This window comes from Capricornis sumatraensis, chromosome 3 (genome assembly GCF_032405125.1).
Source record: "Capricornis sumatraensis isolate serow.1 chromosome 3, serow.2, whole genome shotgun sequence".
Taxonomy (NCBI): Eukaryota; Metazoa; Chordata; class Mammalia; order Artiodactyla; family Bovidae; genus Capricornis; species Capricornis sumatraensis.
Genome location: NC_091071.1, coordinates 59,014,946 through 59,035,553, shown reverse-complemented (window position 1 = coordinate 59,035,553; position 20,608 = coordinate 59,014,946). Strand labels below are relative to the sequence as shown.

The 20,608-nt window shown below is 37.3% G+C and overlaps 1 protein-coding gene across 2 annotated transcripts in view; it reads left to right on the top strand.

Moving 5' to 3' along the window:
- Window positions 1–397: 397 nt before the first annotated feature.
- The window catches only part of PPP1R1C (protein phosphatase 1 regulatory inhibitor subunit 1C), a 122,765-nt gene continuing 102,554 nt past the window's right edge, over window positions 398–20,608 (top strand). Inside the window, exons 1-2 of one of the 2 annotated variants that reach the window (XM_068969545.1) lie at window positions 398–478; window positions 2,120–2,180. In XM_068969545.1, coding sequence (XP_068825646.1) covers window positions 398–478; window positions 2,120–2,180 — 142 coding nt within the window. Of the gene's footprint in view, window positions 479–2,098; window positions 2,181–20,608 lie in introns of both variants that reach the window. The other variant, XM_068969544.1, reaches the window with a different exon arrangement.

Here is a 20,608-nt window from a genome sequence, read left to right as displayed (position 1 = left end):
GCCGCTTAGTAATGTACAGTGGATAGAGCCTTTCTTTCAAATCCCAGGGCAGCAGGTCCTTCAAGGCTAGCACTGCATTTTCAATTAGCTGCTGAGTGAATGCTTGGCATGTGTATATTAGTGAAGAGCCACACAATTATCTTGTTCCTTTCCATATTGTGCTGAGAGGATCTAAGGGATTGGTGGGGAACAGGCAAGCCAGGCATCACTGTGGATGTTGAAGAAGAGAGTTACTCAGACCTCAGCATCTTCACTTGCTCGCTCTGGAATTACAGCTATTTATTACAAAGCACTCTGTGTGGCTGGGTGGAGTGCGCCTGAGGAAATACATCCCAAACACCACCTGGGGTTCGTCTTCCTGAGTCCTTCACATCTCTGACTAATTCTCATCATTATCATGGAGCCAAACAGTCCCAAAAAGATACAATTTGCTGTGCCTTTATTCCAGAGTCAGATTGCACCCGAAGCAGCTGAGCAGGTAAGTGGAACTGGGTGGGGACCAGTTCCTATATATAAGTAATACAGACATACATTCTTGTTATTAATTAAAAGCTTCTCTACCTCTTGAATTTGCCTAACTTTGTGACTTCCCAGAATATGTGAATAAGAAATAAGTTTGCTTTCATATACACTTGTATTTGAGTTTCACTGAAGGAACTACTGGCTAAATGCAGTATTTCATATGAAAAATAGTCACATTACCAATTTAGATTTGGATCCAAAAATCTATTTGCTTTTGGTTATTAAAATAACAGCTTCAATATTTAGATAAACATATTTTTTCAGAATTAGCAAGCATTTTTTAATTTATACAAACCAAAATATTCACTTAACAATGAAAGCATTAAATCTTGGAATAATTTCAGATCATGGGCTTAATATTTTATGTTTCATTGTGTATCAAAAGCAGCAACTATAAATATATGTAGTACAGGATCATAGGTTTGTGTGTAATTTTAAAAACATTTTATTCAGATATTAAAAATACTATTTTAACACAACCTGGATATTTTTCCAAGTTAAATATATCTATATATTTTTATTTCTATCTCTTTCTGTCTTCATGGGAGGCTGGCTTACTGTATCACCTTTCCTAATCAGATTTACTTGGACTCTTGATTCAATGGAACTAGTAAAAAATCATTTGTAATAAAATTTTTGCCTACATAATTATTAAAATCTAATACTTGACTTATTCCTGAATCCTTTTACAAATATTACATACAAAGTCTTGAAAATAATTATTGAATCTGAGACTTTTATCTTCCTAGGATGTTTTGATAATCTGAAGTAGATTCACCCAAACTCAAGCCAGATAGATACAACCTTGAACTTGTATCTATGTTAAATGGAGCATTGGTTCTATCCTGGACAAGATATTGTTAGTAAAATGTATCCACTGTTCTACTAATTTGGGAATTTACTTACATATTTAAATAATCAAGGATACATTAGAAATTCTAATAATATGTTCCTGTAACTTTTAAAATAAGGGGGAAAAAACACCACAAACCAAATGTATTAGTTTTAAGTGAATTATATACTTCTGTAAGAGCCATGTTCATTCTTTGTTAGTTTGTTCTAAACAATAATCTATAAAATAAGAAAAGTTTAAAATATTAATTGAAGTTAAGAATGTCTGCTGTTAAATTTAACCTGCTGGAAGTTTGAGTTTTCTAAGCTGCTCTTACCCTGTTTAGAAATAAGGGTAATGGATCTTGAAACCATCATCAATATATGAGGCTCCAAGAGAGCCACGGAAATTAGCAAGTCATCCCTCTACCTTCACTGCACCTCAGTATTAATATTTGGTGGCATCATTTGATTACATACAACTATTTCTGTTCTGTGGAAATGTAGTTTTTGATTAAAGAAGGTGATACTAGTATCTGCCAGTTCTACTGTTTAACTTTTTTTAATTTATTATTTTATTTTACTAATTTTTGTTATTTTATTTTACTAATTTTATTTAATAAAATTAGTGAGAAACCCACTGTGTGCCTCCCAGAAATTTACTCTTTATATTGGGGAAAGATGAGGCTGGGACAGCCTTGCAAGCTGTAGAGCAACCTGGAGCAGCAACTGACTCTGACCTTAGCTGGTTCTTTATTGTTCCCAGATCAGGAAAAGAAGACCTACACCAGCATCACTTGTGATTCTCAATGAACATAACCCTCCAGGTAAAGACGCACGATATCTTATGTACCAAAGCAATGGAATAGAATTGTTTGAAGAACATCAAAGAGCATGCCATTGTCAAAAGATTTCAATTCTGTTTTTCAGTTAGAAATAATCTAACAAGCTAATATAAACAAAATCAGAAATAGATACTATGAAAACTGTCTCATCTAACTGCTTTTCCTCTAGAATAACTTATTGGTGGTGATATACTATGAAATGTTTTGTTAGCATTCACAGTCATGTGTTCAGGTGTTTGTATAGAACCTGGTTCAGTGCTTATTAATGAGCCTGGTGGAAAGTTGCTTAATTAGGTTTCATAGCTCAAATTACAGCCCTGGAGATGCTTATATCTTTATGGAGTAGGTTTTTTAATTTATCAAAGGTTGTCATGGGGTGGGCAATGAGCCACAATTGGCTACAGCTTTGATGCTGATGTCATCTCTGAATAATGCAACTGACAAGTAACCAGATCAATTTTCAGCATTGCCCATTTGAGAGCCATTCTGAAGAGCTGCATCCATTTGTTGAGGTTTTATTTTCCATTTCCCATAAAAAGTAAAGCTGCATTATTATTCCTGATAAAGGACTATGATCTGCAATGCACAAACAAGTACTTATTGAATGGGGGTGATTTTAATCTTACATTTAAGTGCTGTTTCTAGAAACAAAAGTAAGACAGCAAAGCTGACAGCATTAATTTGTAACCAAGCAGGACTTGTTGTTGGATATTTTGCAAGTATAAACAATAAAGGTAGATAAAATGAGTTTGCATGAATTGTAGTGAATGATTTGTTTTAAATTATTTCACTCAGGTAAAAGTATTTGATTTTTTTTTCAGATCCTTTTCTAATTAGAGAAATATATTTAAGATAAGAAAGTAAAATTTTAATAGAATATTAGCCATGGAGCTCAAATACAGAAAGCTGTTCATTTAATGGGAAATAAATTAGCAAATTTATTCTTGCCGAAAACAAAGAATTATAATTTGATCCTATATCTTTGAAGTGCTAAGCATTTTAAAATCACTTTTCAGCATGTTATCTCGGTAAATATTAACTTATATTTGGTGGAATAAGAGGTGCAGATGATATGTACCTATAGTTTACAAATAAATGAATAGGTAATTTTAGAGCAATTTTCTGTCACTGCCTTTGCACTAGTGGCTGGCTTTTCTACAGTGTCCTAGAACCTCTGGATGCTAACCTTGAAAAGATGGCTGACTTCTACAGTGTCCTAGAGCCTCTCAATGCTAACCTTGAAAAGACATAACAAGAACAGACTCTTCATAATTTCATCTGTACTAAATGTTTCTTCCCTATCCAATAGTTCTTTCTTCCAAATATTATACGAACACTCTATCAAACAAATGATAACAGCAAAAACAAAAAAAAGTTAATTGTTAAATGAGCTTTTTAAAAGCAGTTGCTGCTTGTTGTCCTCAAAAGCAATGTGTTCTTTGACAAATAAAAATCAGGTGCAGCTTTAAATTCTGGCAAATAAACAAGTCTCTTCAATGTATCGAAATTGCCCAGGACACATATGAGTATTTTGGAATCACTTATCATTAATGCTGTTTAAAATTCAAATTCCTGAAAATATTTATTGTCAATTAATGAAGCAAAGGAAATTAAATTTTCCATTTTAGAGACATGATTAACAGATCTTTCCAATTCATATGATAAGACTGATATATTATAATCATTGTTAAATTAATTAGATAAGCTTACTTTAAAAAGGAGTTTGCAGAAATTGTTATAAAAGAATATTTTAAAGAATGATTTAATTTTAGATTAGAAATACATATGCATTCTGTTTACATTTGCTAGAAAGATATTTCAACATGTAAATCCAGATTGTTTCCAAGTTCATCTTTGCTTGTGTAAACACACAGATGAGAAGAACACCTGATTAAGATTCCAGAGGCAACAAAAAGGCACATCAGTCTCTTTCTTACCAATGGCCTAGAATTCCCGGCAGTAGAAGCACCACAGAAACAGTTGTATAACCTGTTAAGGATGTATCACCCTCCAGCCTAGATTAGTTAATTTAATTCAAAGTAATGGGACGCAAGACAAAAAATATTAAATTGAAGGCATCATACTTAAAAAATTTCAAAGTGAAGGGTATGTCTTTATGGTGGAGAGGGTAGAGACTACATATTTTCTTCTTGGAATGACTCTAAACAGCCAATGGTAACAGAAAGATAGAAGCTGGAGATGTGGGGGTAGAGGCACACCAAAGGCAAATTTCATCCTTTTCATATGTTTTCTAGGGTTGCCAATTTGAGTAACCTTGCAGCAAACTGCTTATCTTTCAGAATTTTTAGTTCACTTTCTAATTAAGTGCTTATTTATGAAAACCACTCTGAGATGATAAAGTAAGTCTCATTGTCTCTTGTACTTCTTGCTGTTTCTTTTTTACTCTTGTACAATATGTAGTTAACTGGTTTGATTCCTATATTTTTATTTAAAGGGACGACTACACATAAATCTCTATTTAGAAATAAATGGCAATGTCACTTTTTGCAATTTATTTCATCACATTTCTAGATTTAAACATTACTTGTATTTAGTAGGCTTATGAGAAGACTATATTTATTTGACTACTAGTATCAGAAAACTGGGCTTCCCTGGTGGCTCAGATGGTTAAGAATCTGCCTGCAATGCAGGAGACTCGGGTTTGATTCTTGGGTTGGCAAGATCCCCTGGAGAAGGGAATGGCAATCCACTCCAGCATTCCTGCCTGGGGAATCCTGTGGACAGAGGACTCCGTGAGGTAGCAAATCTGACGAGACTGAGTGACTAAGCACACACAATCAGAAAACTAGAAAACTATTAGGAAAGAATTTCAGAAAATATCTGATCTCACCACATATCTTTATGAAAGATATAGAAATCAACCCAAGTCCCTGACACTTGCTCCGTTTTATATGTATCAGAGAAGAATTCATAGAAACAACTAGTTTTCAATACCAAATCATTTTAGGATTAATATAGTTTTTTTACAAAAATTTATTTATTCTAAAATAACTCTTAATTTACTCTTATCAATAGAAATTCATTTACTCATCATTTAAAAATTTATTTATTTATTTGGCTATGCTTCTGTGACTTGTGGGATTCTTAGTTCCCCAGGGATTTGAACTCATGGCAGTGAAGCCCAGAATCCTAACCACTAGGTCACCATGGAACTCCCTCCTCACCTTTTTAAATACACAATTCTTCATTATTTTCTTTTCTGGATTGAATATTCCCAGTACCCAATAATGATGTCTATCCACATTCTTCTTGTCTCTAGGCCTTTGGAGCCAGAGCTGGACACAGGCTTCCAGTAAAAAGCCCAATTAGAACAGGGCTTCTGAATATTAAAGTTTGTGACATCCATTCTTTTCCACTTACTGTTAAACAGAGACAGTATGGTTACAATTAAGTTTAATGGATCTAATGCCTATTAAACTTGAGTGAGCTGCAGGAGGCCAGGAGCTTAGTAAAGATTTGGGTAAGCATCCAGTAGTTTTGGCATCATTTAGAAGTTTGCTGTAGATCTAATAAGTGGAACTAGACATGTAATGTAAAATGGGGGATGTTTATTGAACTCCCTCTACCACAGCCAAATTTGGGGGAGACTGATTTTCTCTTCTGCACTTTTTGCTCCACATATTCTTAGAAATAAGGAATAAATACAAAAGCATTTTCTCATATGGATCATGTTCCTAAAAATTACTTAATATAAGACATATGAATTCAATAGCTTAGTATCTCCTTTCAACCTTGAGAGTAAGTCCATTCGTAAAGATAACTGGGATTTCAAACTGACTGGGCCATTTGTCTCCACACGCTGAAAAAAGAAGCCATAGTTCGTTGTGGAAGTAGCATGTGACTTTCTAAATGAAGCTTTCATTTTAGGAATCTGACAGTACGTTAATTAATAAGATTTTCAAGGCTCTCAATTTAAAATCCTGAGACACAGGATGACAGAGAATATTGCCAGACTTAGACTGAGTTGTTCAAACAGAGAGGCTCCAGGAGTTTTTGGTGGTGGGAGGTTTTCCAGGTCAGCAAGTTAGAGTGAAGGTTTATTTGTAATGTTAGGGCATTCATATGCTCATAATCTCTCTTCATGGAGACCCTTGGTTTTACAAAATGAGTGATTTATAGTCAAAAGGCAATGGGCACTTTGAGTGCAAGTTCCAGAAATCACACTGAGGATTTTCCTGGGAATATTAAGGATGAGGAAGACATCTCAGCCCCAGACCTGGAGGGTCTTGTCATTCCCAAGGACCTCCAATCAAATGTATTCAAGTAGAAGCTGTGCTGAACCCAGAGTCCATACAGTTTTGTGTCATTCTTTTTTCTCATCTTCTTTAAGAATAAGGTTGTAATACCTTCTGATCCACAATTATTGTTCATTTTCCAGCATTTATTTTGTCTTATGAATATTAATGACAATACAGAAGAAAGAAAGGTCAAATGTTTGTAGACTATTCAAGGTTTAACTGGTATTAATTTCTAAGGACTGTCAGAAAAGCCTATTTTTTTCTTCTCAGCAGTTATTTTTATGAGTTATTGAATGTCAAACCATGCTAAATGATTTAAACATAAGTGATGCATGTGGCTTTCAGAGGTTCACATACTGTAAATTGATTGACTTATTTTCCCATAACAGTTCAGTCTGTGCAGCCAAATGGCCCAGTCAATAGAAATAATTGTGAGCCAAAGATGAGGTTCCAGTCCTTAGTCATGTCAAAGTCTGCTATACTTTGTGTTCAAAGAACTGGTATAATCTTCAAAGTAAATGAAAGCAAAATGGAAGGGGCAAGTTATAGAACTATGAAGTAGTGCTGCTTTATATCAGCAGGATTACTACTCTTGCCCACTTTGAATAATAATGGGCTTCCCTGGTGGCTCACACGGGAAAGAATCCACATGCAATGCAAGAGACACAGGTTTGATCCCTGGGTTGGGAAGATCTCCTGGAGAAGGGAATGGCTACTCACCCCAATATGCTTGCCTAGAGAATTCCATGGACAAAGGAGCCTGGCAGGCTACAATCCCATGGAGTCACAAAGAGTTGGAGACACCTGAGCGAGTAACACTTCCACTTTCATATACTGCTCACCTTTTATGTTGATTTTAATTAGAAATACCTTAGTGAAATATGACAGAATGATGATAAGTTCAATTCACTTCCTTTTTCCTGGCCTCTGTTTTCCTACCCATGGGTAATACAGAAAGTAAAATAACCCTAAGGTACTTTTGCACAATCCAGAAAGGCAGTATTCGTAGTGGGTAAAGCAATGCCTTTGGAGTAATACTTGGGTTTGAATTCCAGCTTTGCCAGTTCTTGGTAGTGAGACATTAGGTGTGCAGCTGACCTCTGTAGGCTCAATTTTCTCCTTTTAAAAATAGAACATCGAGGTGTAAGAAAATGCAGAGCACAGTGTCTGCAACCAAATAGATAATGAAGACATGCGATCCCCCTGCATCATCATATCCACACTGAGAAAAGCTAAGTTCTCCTAAAACCTTCATTTCTTATCAGAACATGGCCCAGCTCTTTTCCAGTCCTGACTGCATTAGGGAGTATCAGTGTTCCCATGAGGCAGTGATTCTTGATAAGAGAAAAAATGTACCATAACTCCTAATTCTTCATCAGGATAAGATACACAATTGTGAAATTGTTATGGGTCTTATATTGTGGTGTTTATTCAACTGACTGTCTGGTTTACAAATATAATTTACATGAAATAGGAGTCCTTGGGAATTTAAAAAAAAAGACAGCAATGCTACTGATGTCTATAAAGTTATGGAAATATATACTGCAAGCAAAAGATCTTTGTGAAAGATTGTATCCAATCAAAAATGCAATTCATGGCAATTTCCTGGTGGTCCAGTGGTTAAGATTCCACACTTTTACTACCAAGGGTCTGGGTTTAATCTCTGGTCTGGGAGCTGAGATCCTGCAAACCACTTGGTGCAACCAAATTTAAAAAAAAAAAAAAGTGCAATTCATATTTCTAGTAGTGTGCAGAAAGAAAGAAAGTTAAATATGGAGTATAAAAAACCTTTAGCAATATTAAACTCTCATTTGATTGCTCACATTTGATTCTGCTCCGTTTGCTCTCGTTTCCTTCCAAACACTGTCCTTGAGCTGTATTCTGCCCAAGATTGCTTCCTTTGGTTCCTTCTTTCGGCTCCTCTGCCAACTCTTAAGACTTAGTCTAGACTGACTCATTTGTGCAAATCAGTCTCCATATTTTCCAAATAATTTTAATTAAATTGCAGCCCGAGACTCATTTAAATCTCAAAACTTTCCCATCTAATCTGATTCACTGCTTGGCTTTGTTATTCTAATACACTCCTCTTACCTGCAACTCTTAAAGCTATTTTTTGATTTATGCATTTGATTCAATTAAGTATTCATTGAGTCCTTATTCTAAATCCTTAAGGAACATGTGGACTAGGTAGCAGAGAATAATACACCAGGGGGAACCAAGATACAACTGTAATAACAAATTCCAACTGCTCAGACCACAGTACAATTAATTCTGACCAAGACACAGGAGGCATTTATCATGCTCAGTTTTCTATGAAACAACTGTAGGATTTTTTTCGATCTTTTGGCTTTAAGCTTTTAAGAACTGGCATTACTATTTATTCCAAACTAGTAGATAAAGCTACTAAAACTAGTAGTGTATCCAGTAGGTAGTAAATGCTCAGGGGCTATTAAATTTAAATGGATAAAAAACAGATTTTCAAATCCAATGGCAATCCATCAAACTTTTGGGGCACCTATTCTGGCTAAGGCACAGTGTTAACTGCTTTAGGGGATAAAATAGTAAGTCACCATCGCTTATCTCATCAGAAACCCACTTGAGGCATAATCTAACACATGTTTATTGGTGGTAAGATCAACAGTATGTGGCAAAATATAAGATAGATTTCAATTCAGTACAGAAATGTTTACCATAGGATGTTTTGGGGAATTAGGTTATAGTGTTGTAAAATACAGTACAAATATTAGATGCTTGATAAATGGCAACTGTTATTTTGGAGAGGCAGGTGTGTACTACTTAAAAGTAGAGGTGCTGGGATCACCCAGGCCTGGATCTGGCTCTCAGATGGCTACTTACTGCCTGTGTTATGCCAAGAAAGTGTCTCGCCTTTTTAAAGCTTGTTTTTTTTCCAACACGACCAAATTTCATTAAATATAAAATATATTCATTAGAAATAAGGCTAATCTGCATCCACTGAATAAACAGATGTGAATTTTTGTTTCTACGTAATAGTATACATGAAGGACATTGTAATCAGCCATTCCAGGAGCTTAAGGACACATTTGGTATAAAATTTAAGATAGGAGAAGTTTCTAACAGCTTTCTAATTGCTCTATTTTGTAGTCACATTCAAAGAGAACAGTAAATTATCAAACCTCTAACAACAACAACAAATCTAACCAAGCTATGTAGCTAATGGAGAAAATTATTTCTGTATTTATTTTAGACTTGCTAAGGAGCAAGCTTCAGACTTTGAATATTCTATCCTTTCTCTCACCATTTTCTACTCATGACTTTGACCAAGTAGTGATCTGTTGCTGTTCCAGCAATACAAGACATAATTTGGTAGCAGAATTTACCTGGGGCTGAAGCTGACATGCCCACACAGGGTCCAGACAGATGCCTGCCTGGGCTCCATGTAGGATACTGTGAAGGGTACCGTGGTCTACTTGGAGGATGCAAGCTCCATTCAAGGCTGTCAAACTACACAGATAAAACCACAAAGAAAGAAAAAAAGCACTGTAAGGGATGGAAGCACCTATGTGGTTAAGATTTTAGAGATGTTGGAAAATATATTCCTAAATCAGTTTCCATACTACCTGTAATTTTACCTTTTGAAGTTGTTACTATATTCCATCTTCTGAGAAAACACCAGGACTCTGACCAGATGTAACACATTGTCTTGGCACTTGAGAAAAGTAGTCTACCTGGAGATCAAAAAGCCTGAGGTGGAGAGAAAGGAAGGTCCTGGTGCAAACATCCCAGGTGCCAAGATTAGGGACCTCCAAATTCATCTCTTCCCTCCCAGTCTGTTTGTTTATAATGCCTTCTCCATGCTTGGCGCTTCATATCTTCCTTAGTGTTTCAGAGGCCCTTAGAAAGTGTTGAGAGGTGTTAAATCTATGAGTCTTTTCTGTATTATGGACAGAAGTTATCTATGAATTCAATTCAATGACTTTGTATCACTTTTAGCAGTTCAATATAGTGATAATTATAGTGCTTATTAAGGCTGTTTGTGAAATAAGTTACTAAAACCTGCATTATCAAAGAGATATATCTTGACAGTCTGATTAGAATATAAAGACAGTTTGACCTTGGCAAGAAAGCTGAGGAAAATGTACTGTGTGAACTAAGAAAAGCTAAGAAATTTGTAACCTTTCTGGGTTTTTGTTGTTTCATTCTCTGGATGAAGCAATTTTCCATCATTTTGGAAACAATTTCATAATCACATTCTTTATGTATAAATAAATATCTACCTGTTCATAAAAACAACTGAATACACAAAATGGAAGAATGAGAACAATAGGTATTTTGGAATTCAAGTTTTAGAATAATTTGCCTCAATGATATAACATCACTTTATGCTATTTTCCCCTGTTGAAGAATAAACTATTAGGATACACACACACACACACAAATATTCCCATGCACAAACACATGTACATAGGCACATATAAGCCAAATACCTAACTATGTGTAAAAACATCACAGGCTATTTACTCATATAATAAAATCTACCTCCACCATAAGTGATCTGACTTTAAAAAGGTTAGGAACCAAAGTATCTAGAAAAGCTTTGTGAATTCTGGTTACAAATGGAATAAAGCTAACAGTTATTAAATTTATGGGTGTTCTTTGGAAGGAACGATGCTAAAGCTTGAATTCCAATACTTTGGCCACCTCATGCACAGGGTTGACTCTTGGAAAAGACTCTGATGCTGGGAGGGATTGGGGGCAGGAGGAAAAGGGGACAACAGAGGATGAGATGGCTGGATGGCATCACCGACTTGATGGATGTGAGTTTGACTGAACTCCGGGAGTTGGTGATGGACAGGGAGGCCTGGCATGCTGTGATTCATGGGGTTGCAAAGAGTCGGACATGACTGAGTGACTGAACTGAACTGAACTGAACCCTTTGAAACAAATCAAAAACTAATCACATTATTTGAAAACTCATGAATAAAAAACATTGAAATTACTAGATTACTAGATTCAAATAGTGAGATTTGTCAATTTTTTTAAAATCAGAAGAGTATTTTTTTTAAAAAGTTACATTTATTGATTATTAGTTACTCTGACTATTTTCTCATTTTGGAGGTTTCTTGTGCACATTTTCATAATTCATGAATACAGGGAGAATTATTATAATTAGATACAGAAGTATTATAATTAGATACAGAAAGTGAGCTCCTCCTATACCACCTGAAAATCAATGTCTAGCTGAAATGTGTTCCCCTACATTAACATCAACATTTAAACTGTTGAACTCAACATATCTGTTAATGGTATCTTCATTCCTCCAATTGCTGAACCATACAAACTTGGAATCAGCTCCAACTCCTCTCTTTCTCCCTTGCCTCTCGAATCTGTCAGTGGCTCTTCTGCTGATTCTTCTGTACAGGTTGAATCTAACTCACTTCCAAAATAATATGGTAAATTCCAAACTGCTTTTCCATGGCTTTAACACTGGGAGGTGGTTTTGTGTAGAGTTAAGAGCCCTAATTTCAGAATCAATGAACATATTGTGCTGCTGCTGCTGCTGCTGCTAAATCACTTCAATCATGTCCGACTCTGTGTGGTGCCATAGACAGCAGCCCACCAGGCTCCTCTGTCCCTGGGATTCTCCAGGCAAGAATACTGGAGTGGGTTGCCATTTCCTTCTCCAGTGCATGCATACATGCTAAGTTGCTTCAGTCTTGTCTGACTCTGTGCGACCCCGTGGACAGCAGCCCACCAGGCTCCTCTGTCCACAGTATTCTCTAGGCAAGAATACTGGAGTGGGTTGCCATTGCCTTCTCCAGAACATATCATGACTTAGAATCAAATCATGGAATGACTGAATATCTGTGTCTTAGATTCTGACTCACTGAAGCACATCATGGCAACTCCAACACTGGTTGTGTTGCTGGAATTAAGCAAGATGATGCATGATAGCACAATTGATGGAAGATTTATTCTTTCCCCATTCTGGTTTGTGTGAAAGGGTTTTGGCAGACTTAAATACATAATGGGTCACTTTTCAAAAGGAACTCATTATGAGCTCTAATATGTATACTATAATTTACCTGTCCTAGCTTTTAATTAGCCATAGCTAACAATAAAGGTTATGACCAACCTAGATGGCATATTCAAAAGCAGAGACATTACTTTGCCAACAAAGGTCCATCTAGTCAAGGCTATGGTTTTTCCAGTGGTCATGTATGGATGTGAGAGTTGGACTGTGAAGAAAGCTGAGCACCAAAGAATTGATGCTTTTGAACTGTGGTGTTGGAGAAGACTCAAAAGAGTCCCTTGGAATGAAAGGAGATCCAACCAGTCCATTCTGAAGATCAGCCCTGAGTGTTCTTTGGAGGGAATGATGATAGAACTGAAGCTCCAGTACTTTGGCCACCTCATGTGAAGAGTTGACTCATTGGAAAAGCCCCTAATGCTGGGAGAGATTGGGGGCAGGAGGAGAAGGGGACAATAGAGGATGAGATGGCTGGATGGCATCACCGACTCAATGGACATGAGTTTGAGTGAGCTCCAGGAGTTGGTGATGGACAGGGAGGCCTGGCGTGCTGCAATTCATGGAGTCACAAAGAGTCAGACACGACTGAGCGACTGAACTAAACTGAACTGAATAATAATAATAATAAGGCATGTGAGGTTGTCTTATGATTAGCTCATTATGTTTTATCATAATCTGCACATTATTACTATTTCTTGCTTTAAGTAAGTCAGTCATTTCCACTGTAGTCTATGGAGTCTTTAGTACACAAATTGTTGATAACTGTACTAAAGTTGAGATTTAAAGAAATGAACAGAAGAAAGGGAAATAATTGTGTTAGATTATGGCTAGGATAGTCAATAAAGCATAAATAGATGTTTTTCTGGAACTCTCTTGCCTTTTTGATGATCCAGCAGATGTTGGCAATTTGATCTCTGGTTCCTCTGCCTTTTCTAAAACCAGCTTGAACATCTGGAAGTTCACAGTTCACGTATTGCTGAAGCCTGGCTTGGAGAATTTTGAGCATTACTTTACTAGCATCTGAGATGAGTGCAATTGTGCGGTAGTTTGAGCACTTTTTGACGTTGCCTTTCTTTGGGATTGGAATGAAAAGTGACCTTTTCCAGTCCTGTGGCCACTGCTGAGGTTTCCAAATTTGCTGGAATATTGAGTGCAGCACTTTCATAGCATCATCTTTCAGGATTTGAAAGAGCTCAACTGGAATTCCATCACCTCCACTAGCTTGGTTCAGAGTGATGCTTTCTAAGGCCCACTTGACTTCTCATTCCAGGATGTCTGGCTCTAGGTGAGTGATCACACCATCGTGATTATCCGGGTCGTGAAGATCTTTTTTGTACAGTTCTTCTATGTATTCCTGCCACCTTTTCTTAATATCTTCTGCTTCTGTTAGGTCCATATGATTTCTGTCCTTTATCGAGCCCATCTTTGCATGAAATGTTCCCTTGGTATCTCTAATTTTCTTGAAGAGATCTCTAGTCTTTCCCATTCAGTTGTTTTCCTCTATTTCTTTGCATTGATCGCTGAGGAAGGCTTTCTTTTCTCTTCTTGCTGATGGACAGGGAGGCCTGGCGTGCTGCGATTCATGGAGTTGAAATCAGACATGACTGAGCGACTGAACTGAACTGATGACTAGCATTACTGCTTTATAATTTTTATTTCTTTCTTTGCTTCCGGTGGAGGGCTCTGAGGCTGAACAGGACCTTTGTTCATTTGCCATAGGTACCTTCCTGTTGAGAATAACTTCTCCAGATGGGCAGGATTTCAGCTCAAGCAGGACAGACTCAGATTAGATTTGCTTTTCAAAAAGCACTCTAAGGACTATCTACTCTCCCTTCATGGATTGTGAACACAGCCCACCTGCCTCCAAGGATTAAAATGTTTTCAAGAAATAATGCCAGAGACTGACTCTCCATTATATTTCAGTGAAGTAAAATGTCATGAATCATTGAGCTAAAATGTCTCATCTCACATTCTACCACAGGTCACTTTACTTTGTAAACAGCCCAGAATTCCTGGTTTACTTAGCTGGGCATCTTTTTGCTAAAGGTCTTGGAGACAGCACAAGATAGTTTCATACAATTATATAGTCCACTGACAGAGAAGGCAATGGCACCCCACTCCAGTACTCTTGCCTGGAAAATCCCATGGACGGAGGAGCCTGGTGGGCTGCAGTCCATGGGGTCGGGAAGAGTCAGACACGACTGAGAGACTTCACTTTCACTTTTCACTTTCATCATTGGAGAAGGAAATGGCAACCCACTCCAGTGTTCTTGCCTGGAGAATCCCAGGGATGGGGGAGCCTGGTGGGCTGCCGTCTATGGGGTCGCACAGGGTCAGACACGACTGAAGTGCCTCAGCAGCAGCAGAAGCAGCATGGTCTACTGACATCACTGGAATCAAAGCAAACACCAGCTATACTATTTATATGGACAGTTACGGTATAAGGGACATATGTAAAATACATTTTAAAGTACATTTAGGACCTAAAAGTCAAAATTACCTCTAAGCTACAAATAAAACATTAAAAAAAAAAACCCATATAGGCTCAGAGGCAAATTTAAAGAAGTTGATAGTAATATATCTTACTTTTGGTTGTTTTATGATTTGCAAATTTATTTCATCTGTAATATATATATCCTTAACAACTTGTGAGATGAGTATTATCACCTCCATTTTAGAAAGAAGGTGATAGGGGAGCTGCTCAGTGTCAAAGGAGCTAGTACATTACTGAGTCTGAAATTTAAACACAGGTTGTCTATCCAAGGTCAGGATGCTTTCCACTACATTAATAACATTTTTCTACTAATAAGCAGCATCATACTCTTACTAGTTTATTTCTGTCTTCCTCAAGGAAGTAGTTATAAGCAAGTTCTTCACTGTAGCTTGGCCAAGTGAGATTCTGTTTGATATGACACCAGAATTTACTTCTTTCCATTTCAATGCATGTGAGTTTGTTTTGGAGTGATAATTCTACACCTTTTTGCTTTTTTTCTTGGATAACTTATTAGATAAGAGGAATTTAGAGTTTTTAACACTAGATCTTCTATTGTATTAACAAAAAATCAGATAACCAAACAGAAATATAAATCTTTCCCATTATTCCATTCTTAGAGTTAGACCTTGTCATTTATACATGTGTTTGTTTGCATACCTATTTATCTGCACTTAGCAGGCATGCATGCATTAGAAACATAACTGTTTTAAAACATTAGTTGGAGGGCCGACAGTTTACAATTGGATCCTAGTTGACCAAGAACACTTCTCTGGTGGCTCAGATGGTAAAGAATCTGCCTGCAATGTAGGAGACCTGGGTTTGATCACTGGGTTGGGACAATTCCCTGGAGAAGAGAATGGCTACCCACTCCAGTAGTCTTGCCTGGAGAATCCTATGGACAGAGGAACCTAGTAAGCTACAGTCCACAGGGTCACAAAGAGTCAGACGCAACTTAGCGATAAAACAACACCAAATTATTATGTAATAAGATTCCTTGTTCTTAAAAAGCAGAGGCATCACTTTGCCAACAAAGGTCTGTATAGTCAAAGCTATGATTTTTCCAGTAGTCATGTACTGATGTGAGAGTTGGACCATAAAGAAGTCTGAGTGCTGAAGAAAAATGCTTTTGAACTGTGGTGCTGGAGAAGATTCTCTAGAGTCCCTAGGACAGCAAGGAGATCAAGTCACTCAATCCTAAAGGAAATCAACCCTGAATATTCATTGGAAGGACTGATGCTAAAGCTGAAGTTCCAATACTTTGGCCACCTAATGCGAAGAGCCGACTCATTAGCGAAGATCTTGATGTTGGGAAAGACTGAGGGCAAGAGAAGAAGGGGCGACAGAGGATGAGATGGTTGGATGGTATCACTGACGATGGACATGAGTTTGAGCAAACTCCAGGAGACAGTGAAGGACAGAGAAGCCTGGCGTGCTGCAGTCTATGGGGCTGCAAAGAGTCAGACATGACTGAGTGACTGAACAATGGCAACAAGATTCTTAGTTCATAAAGTAGACTTTGCTTTTTCTTAATAGTTTTTGATCAATGTTTTGATGAAGGAAAAAGGTTACTAAGACAAAAGAAACACTAAAATGATCTTTCAAAGAACTAAAATATATTAGCTTTTAAAATAGTTTATTAATGTGCCTCATCATGTAGACTAATGTAATGCTTTAAACACTCTTATCCAAATTACAAATACAGAGAAATTCATACTAATTGCCACCAAACATTTGGTAGTCAGGAGCATGTATGAAAATAATCTATTATAAGCTCATTCCAAATATCTATAAGTTGTAATTCTCACCTTCTTTTTCTATAACTTGTAGAAGTATTCTTTGCAGAGCCATGGTATATTAAAAAAAAATCCTCCATCAATAATCTTATCAGACAGGACTGACCTGTTATTTTCACACAGCTAAGCAAAGAGGAACTAAAAAGCCTCTTGATGAAAGTGAAAGAGGAGAGTGAAAAAGTTGGCTTAAAGCTCAACATTCAGAAAATGAAGATCATGACATCTGATCCCATCACTTCATAGGAAATAGATGGAGAAACAGTGGAAACAGTGTCAGACTTTATTTTGGGGGGCTCCAAAATCACTGCAGAGGGTGATTGCAGCCAGGAAATTAAAAGGTGCTTAGGGTGTCTGGAAGTTCCCTGGTGGCTCAGATGGTAAAGCATCTGTCTACAATGTGGGAGACCTGGGTTCGTTCCCTGGGTTGGGAAGATTCCCTGGAAAAGGAAATGGCAACCCACTCCAGTACTCTTGCCTAGAAAATCCCATAGATGGAGGAGCCTGGTGCAGGCCACTGTCCATGGGGTTGCAAAGAGTCGGACACAACTGAGCGACTTCCCTTCACTTCACTTCAGATAGCATATTAAAAATCAGAGATATTACTTTGCCAACAAAGGTCCGTCTAGTCAAGGCTATGGTTTTTCCAGTGGTCATGTATGGATGTGAGAGTTGGACTGTGAAGAAAGCTGAGCACCGAAGAATTGATGCTTTTGAACTATGGTGCCGGAGAAGATTCCTGAGAGTCCCTTGAACTGCAAGGAGATCCAACCAGTCCATCCTAAAGGAAACCAGTCCTGAGTGTTCATTGGAAGGACTGAGGCTGAGGCTGAAACTCTAATACTTTGGCCACCTCATGCGAAGAGTTGACTCATTGGAAAAGACCCTGATGCTGGGAGGGATTGGGGGCAGGAGGAGAAGGGGACAACAGAGGATGAGATGGCTCGATGGCATCACCGACTTGATGCACATGAGTTTGGGTAAACTCCAGGAGTTGGTGATGGACAGGGAGGCCTGGCATGCTGCTATTCACGGGGTCGCAGAGTTGGACACAACTGAGCGACTGAACTGAACTGAACTGAAGCAAAGAGTAAGGAGCCTCCTTTGGAGAGCAGGGTGGTGGTTAATAACATTTTGACAACTATCAACACATCAGAATTATAAGGACGTATATAAATTGCCAATATTTAAACTACTGTCTTAAAGACCTCTGTAATTTGTGCTTGTATTTTAGATCTACACCACATATTCTTGCCTCATCTTTTCCAAACAGCACTTTTGTATTTTACTTCATTTGCCCCTCTCTGCTTCTTAGCCTGACATCTAAGATTCTTGACAATATGTGTTGAAACAAATACTCCAGCTCCACTTTATTACCAGGCCTGAACCTGTTTCTCTGACAAGACTGGCTACTTGTCCTCTAACAATTTCCAAATTAAACCTTTATTTATTTATTTATTTATTTTTAATTAATTTTTTTAATTTAATTTTAAAAATTTTAATTCTTACATGTGTTCCCAAACATGAAACCCCCTCCCACCTCCCTCCCCATAACATCTCTGTGGGTCATCCCCATGCACCAGCCCCAAGCATGCTGTATCCTGCGTCAGACATAGACTGGCAATTCAATTCTTACATGATAGTATACATGATAGAATGCCATTCTCCCAAATCATCCCACCCTCTCCCTCTCCCTCTGAGTCCAAAAGTCCGTTATACACCGCTGTGTCTTTTTTCCTGTCTTGCATACAGGGTCGTCATTGCTATCTTTCTAAATTCCATATATATGTGTTAGTATACTGTATTGGTGTTTTTCTTTCTGGCTTACTTCACTCTGTATAATCGGCTCCAGTTTCATCCATCTCATCAGAACTGATTCAAATGAATTCTTTTTAATGGCTGAGTAATACTCCATTGTGTACATGTACCAAAGCTTTCTTATCCATTCATCTGCTGATGGACATCTAGGTTGTTTCCATGTCCTGGCTATTATAAACAGTGCTGCGATGAACATTGGGGTACATGTGTCTCTTTCAATTCTGGTTTCCTCGGTGTGTATGCCCAGCAGTGGGATTGCTGGGTCATAAGGTAGTTCTATTTGCAATTTTTAAAGGAATCTCCACACTGTTCTCCATAGTGGCTGTACTAGTTTGCATTCCCACCAACAGTGTAGGAGGGTTCCCTTTTCTTCACACCCTCTCCAGCATTTATTGCTTGCAGATTTTTGGATCGCAGCCATTCTGACTGGTGTGAAATGGTACCTCATTGTGGTTTTGATTTGCATTTCTCTGATAATGAGTGATGTTGAGCATCTTTTCATGTGTTTGTTAGCCATCCGTATGTCTTCTTTGGAGAAATGTCTATTTAGTTCTCTGGCCCATTTTTTGATTGGGTCATTTAGTTTTCTGGAATTGAGTTGCATAAGTTGCTTGTATATTTTTGAGATTAGTTGTTTGTCAGTTGCTTCATTTGCTATTATTTTCTCCCATTCAGAAGGCTGTCTTTTCACCTTGCTTATAGTTTCCTTTGTTGTGCAGAAGCTTTTAATTTTAATTAGATCCCATTTGTTTATTTTTGCTTTTATTTCCAGAATTCTGGGAGGTGGATCATAGAGGATCCTGCTGTGATTTATGTCTGAGAGTGTTTTGCCTATGTTCTCCTCTAGGAGTTTTATAGTTTCTGGTCTTACATTTAGATCTTTAATCCATTTTGAGTTTATTTTTGTGTGTGGTGTTAGAAAGTGATCTAGTTTCATTCTTTTACAAGTGGTTGACCAGTTTTCCCAGCACCACTTGTTAAAGAGATTGTCTTTACTCCATTGTATATTCTTGCCTCCTTTGTCAAAGATAAGGTGTCCATATGTGTGTGGATTTATCTCTGGGCTTTCTATTTTGTTCCATTGATCTATATGTCTGTCTTTGTGCCAGTACCATACTGTTTTGATGACTGTGGCTTCGTAGTAGAGCCTGAAGTCAGGCAAGTTGATTCCTCCAGTTCCATTCTTCTTTCTCAAGATTGCTTTGGCAATTCGAGGTTTTTTGTATTTCCATACAAATCTTGAAATTATTTGTTCTAGTTCTGTGAAAAATATGGCTGGTAGCTTGATAGGGATTGCATTGAATTTGTAAATTGCTTTGGGTAGTATACTCATTTTCACTATATTGATTCTTCTGACCCATGAACATGGTATATTTCTCCATCTATTAGTGTCCTCTTTGATTTCTTTCATCAGTGTTTTATAGTTTTCTATATATAGGTCTTTAGTTTCTTTGGGTAGATATACTCCTAAGTATTTTATTCTTTTCGTTGCAATGGTGAATGGAATTGTTTCCTTAATTTCTTTTTCTACTTTCTCATTATTAGTGTATAGGAATGCAAGGGATTTCTGAGTGTTGATTTTATATCCTGCAACTTTACTATATTCGTTGATGAGCTCTAGTAATTTTCTGGTGGAGTCTTTAGGGTTTTCCATGTAGAGGATCATGTCATCTGCAAACAGTGAGAGTTTTACTTCCTCTTTTCCAATTTGGATTCCTTTTATTTCTTTTTCTGCTCTGATTGCTGTGGCCAAAACTTCCAGAACTATGTTGAATAGTAGCGGTGAAAGTGGACACCCTTGTCTTGTTCCTGACTTTAGGGGAAATGCTTTCAGTTTTTCACCATTGAGGATAATGTTTGCTGTGGGTTTGTCATATATAGCTTTTATTATGTTGAGGTAGGTTCCTTCTATTCCTGCTTTCTGGAGAGTTTTTATCATAAATGGATGTTGAATTTTGTCAAAGGCCTTCTCTGCATCTATTGAGATAATCATATGGTTTTTATTTTTTAATTTGTTAATGTGGTGAATTACATTGATT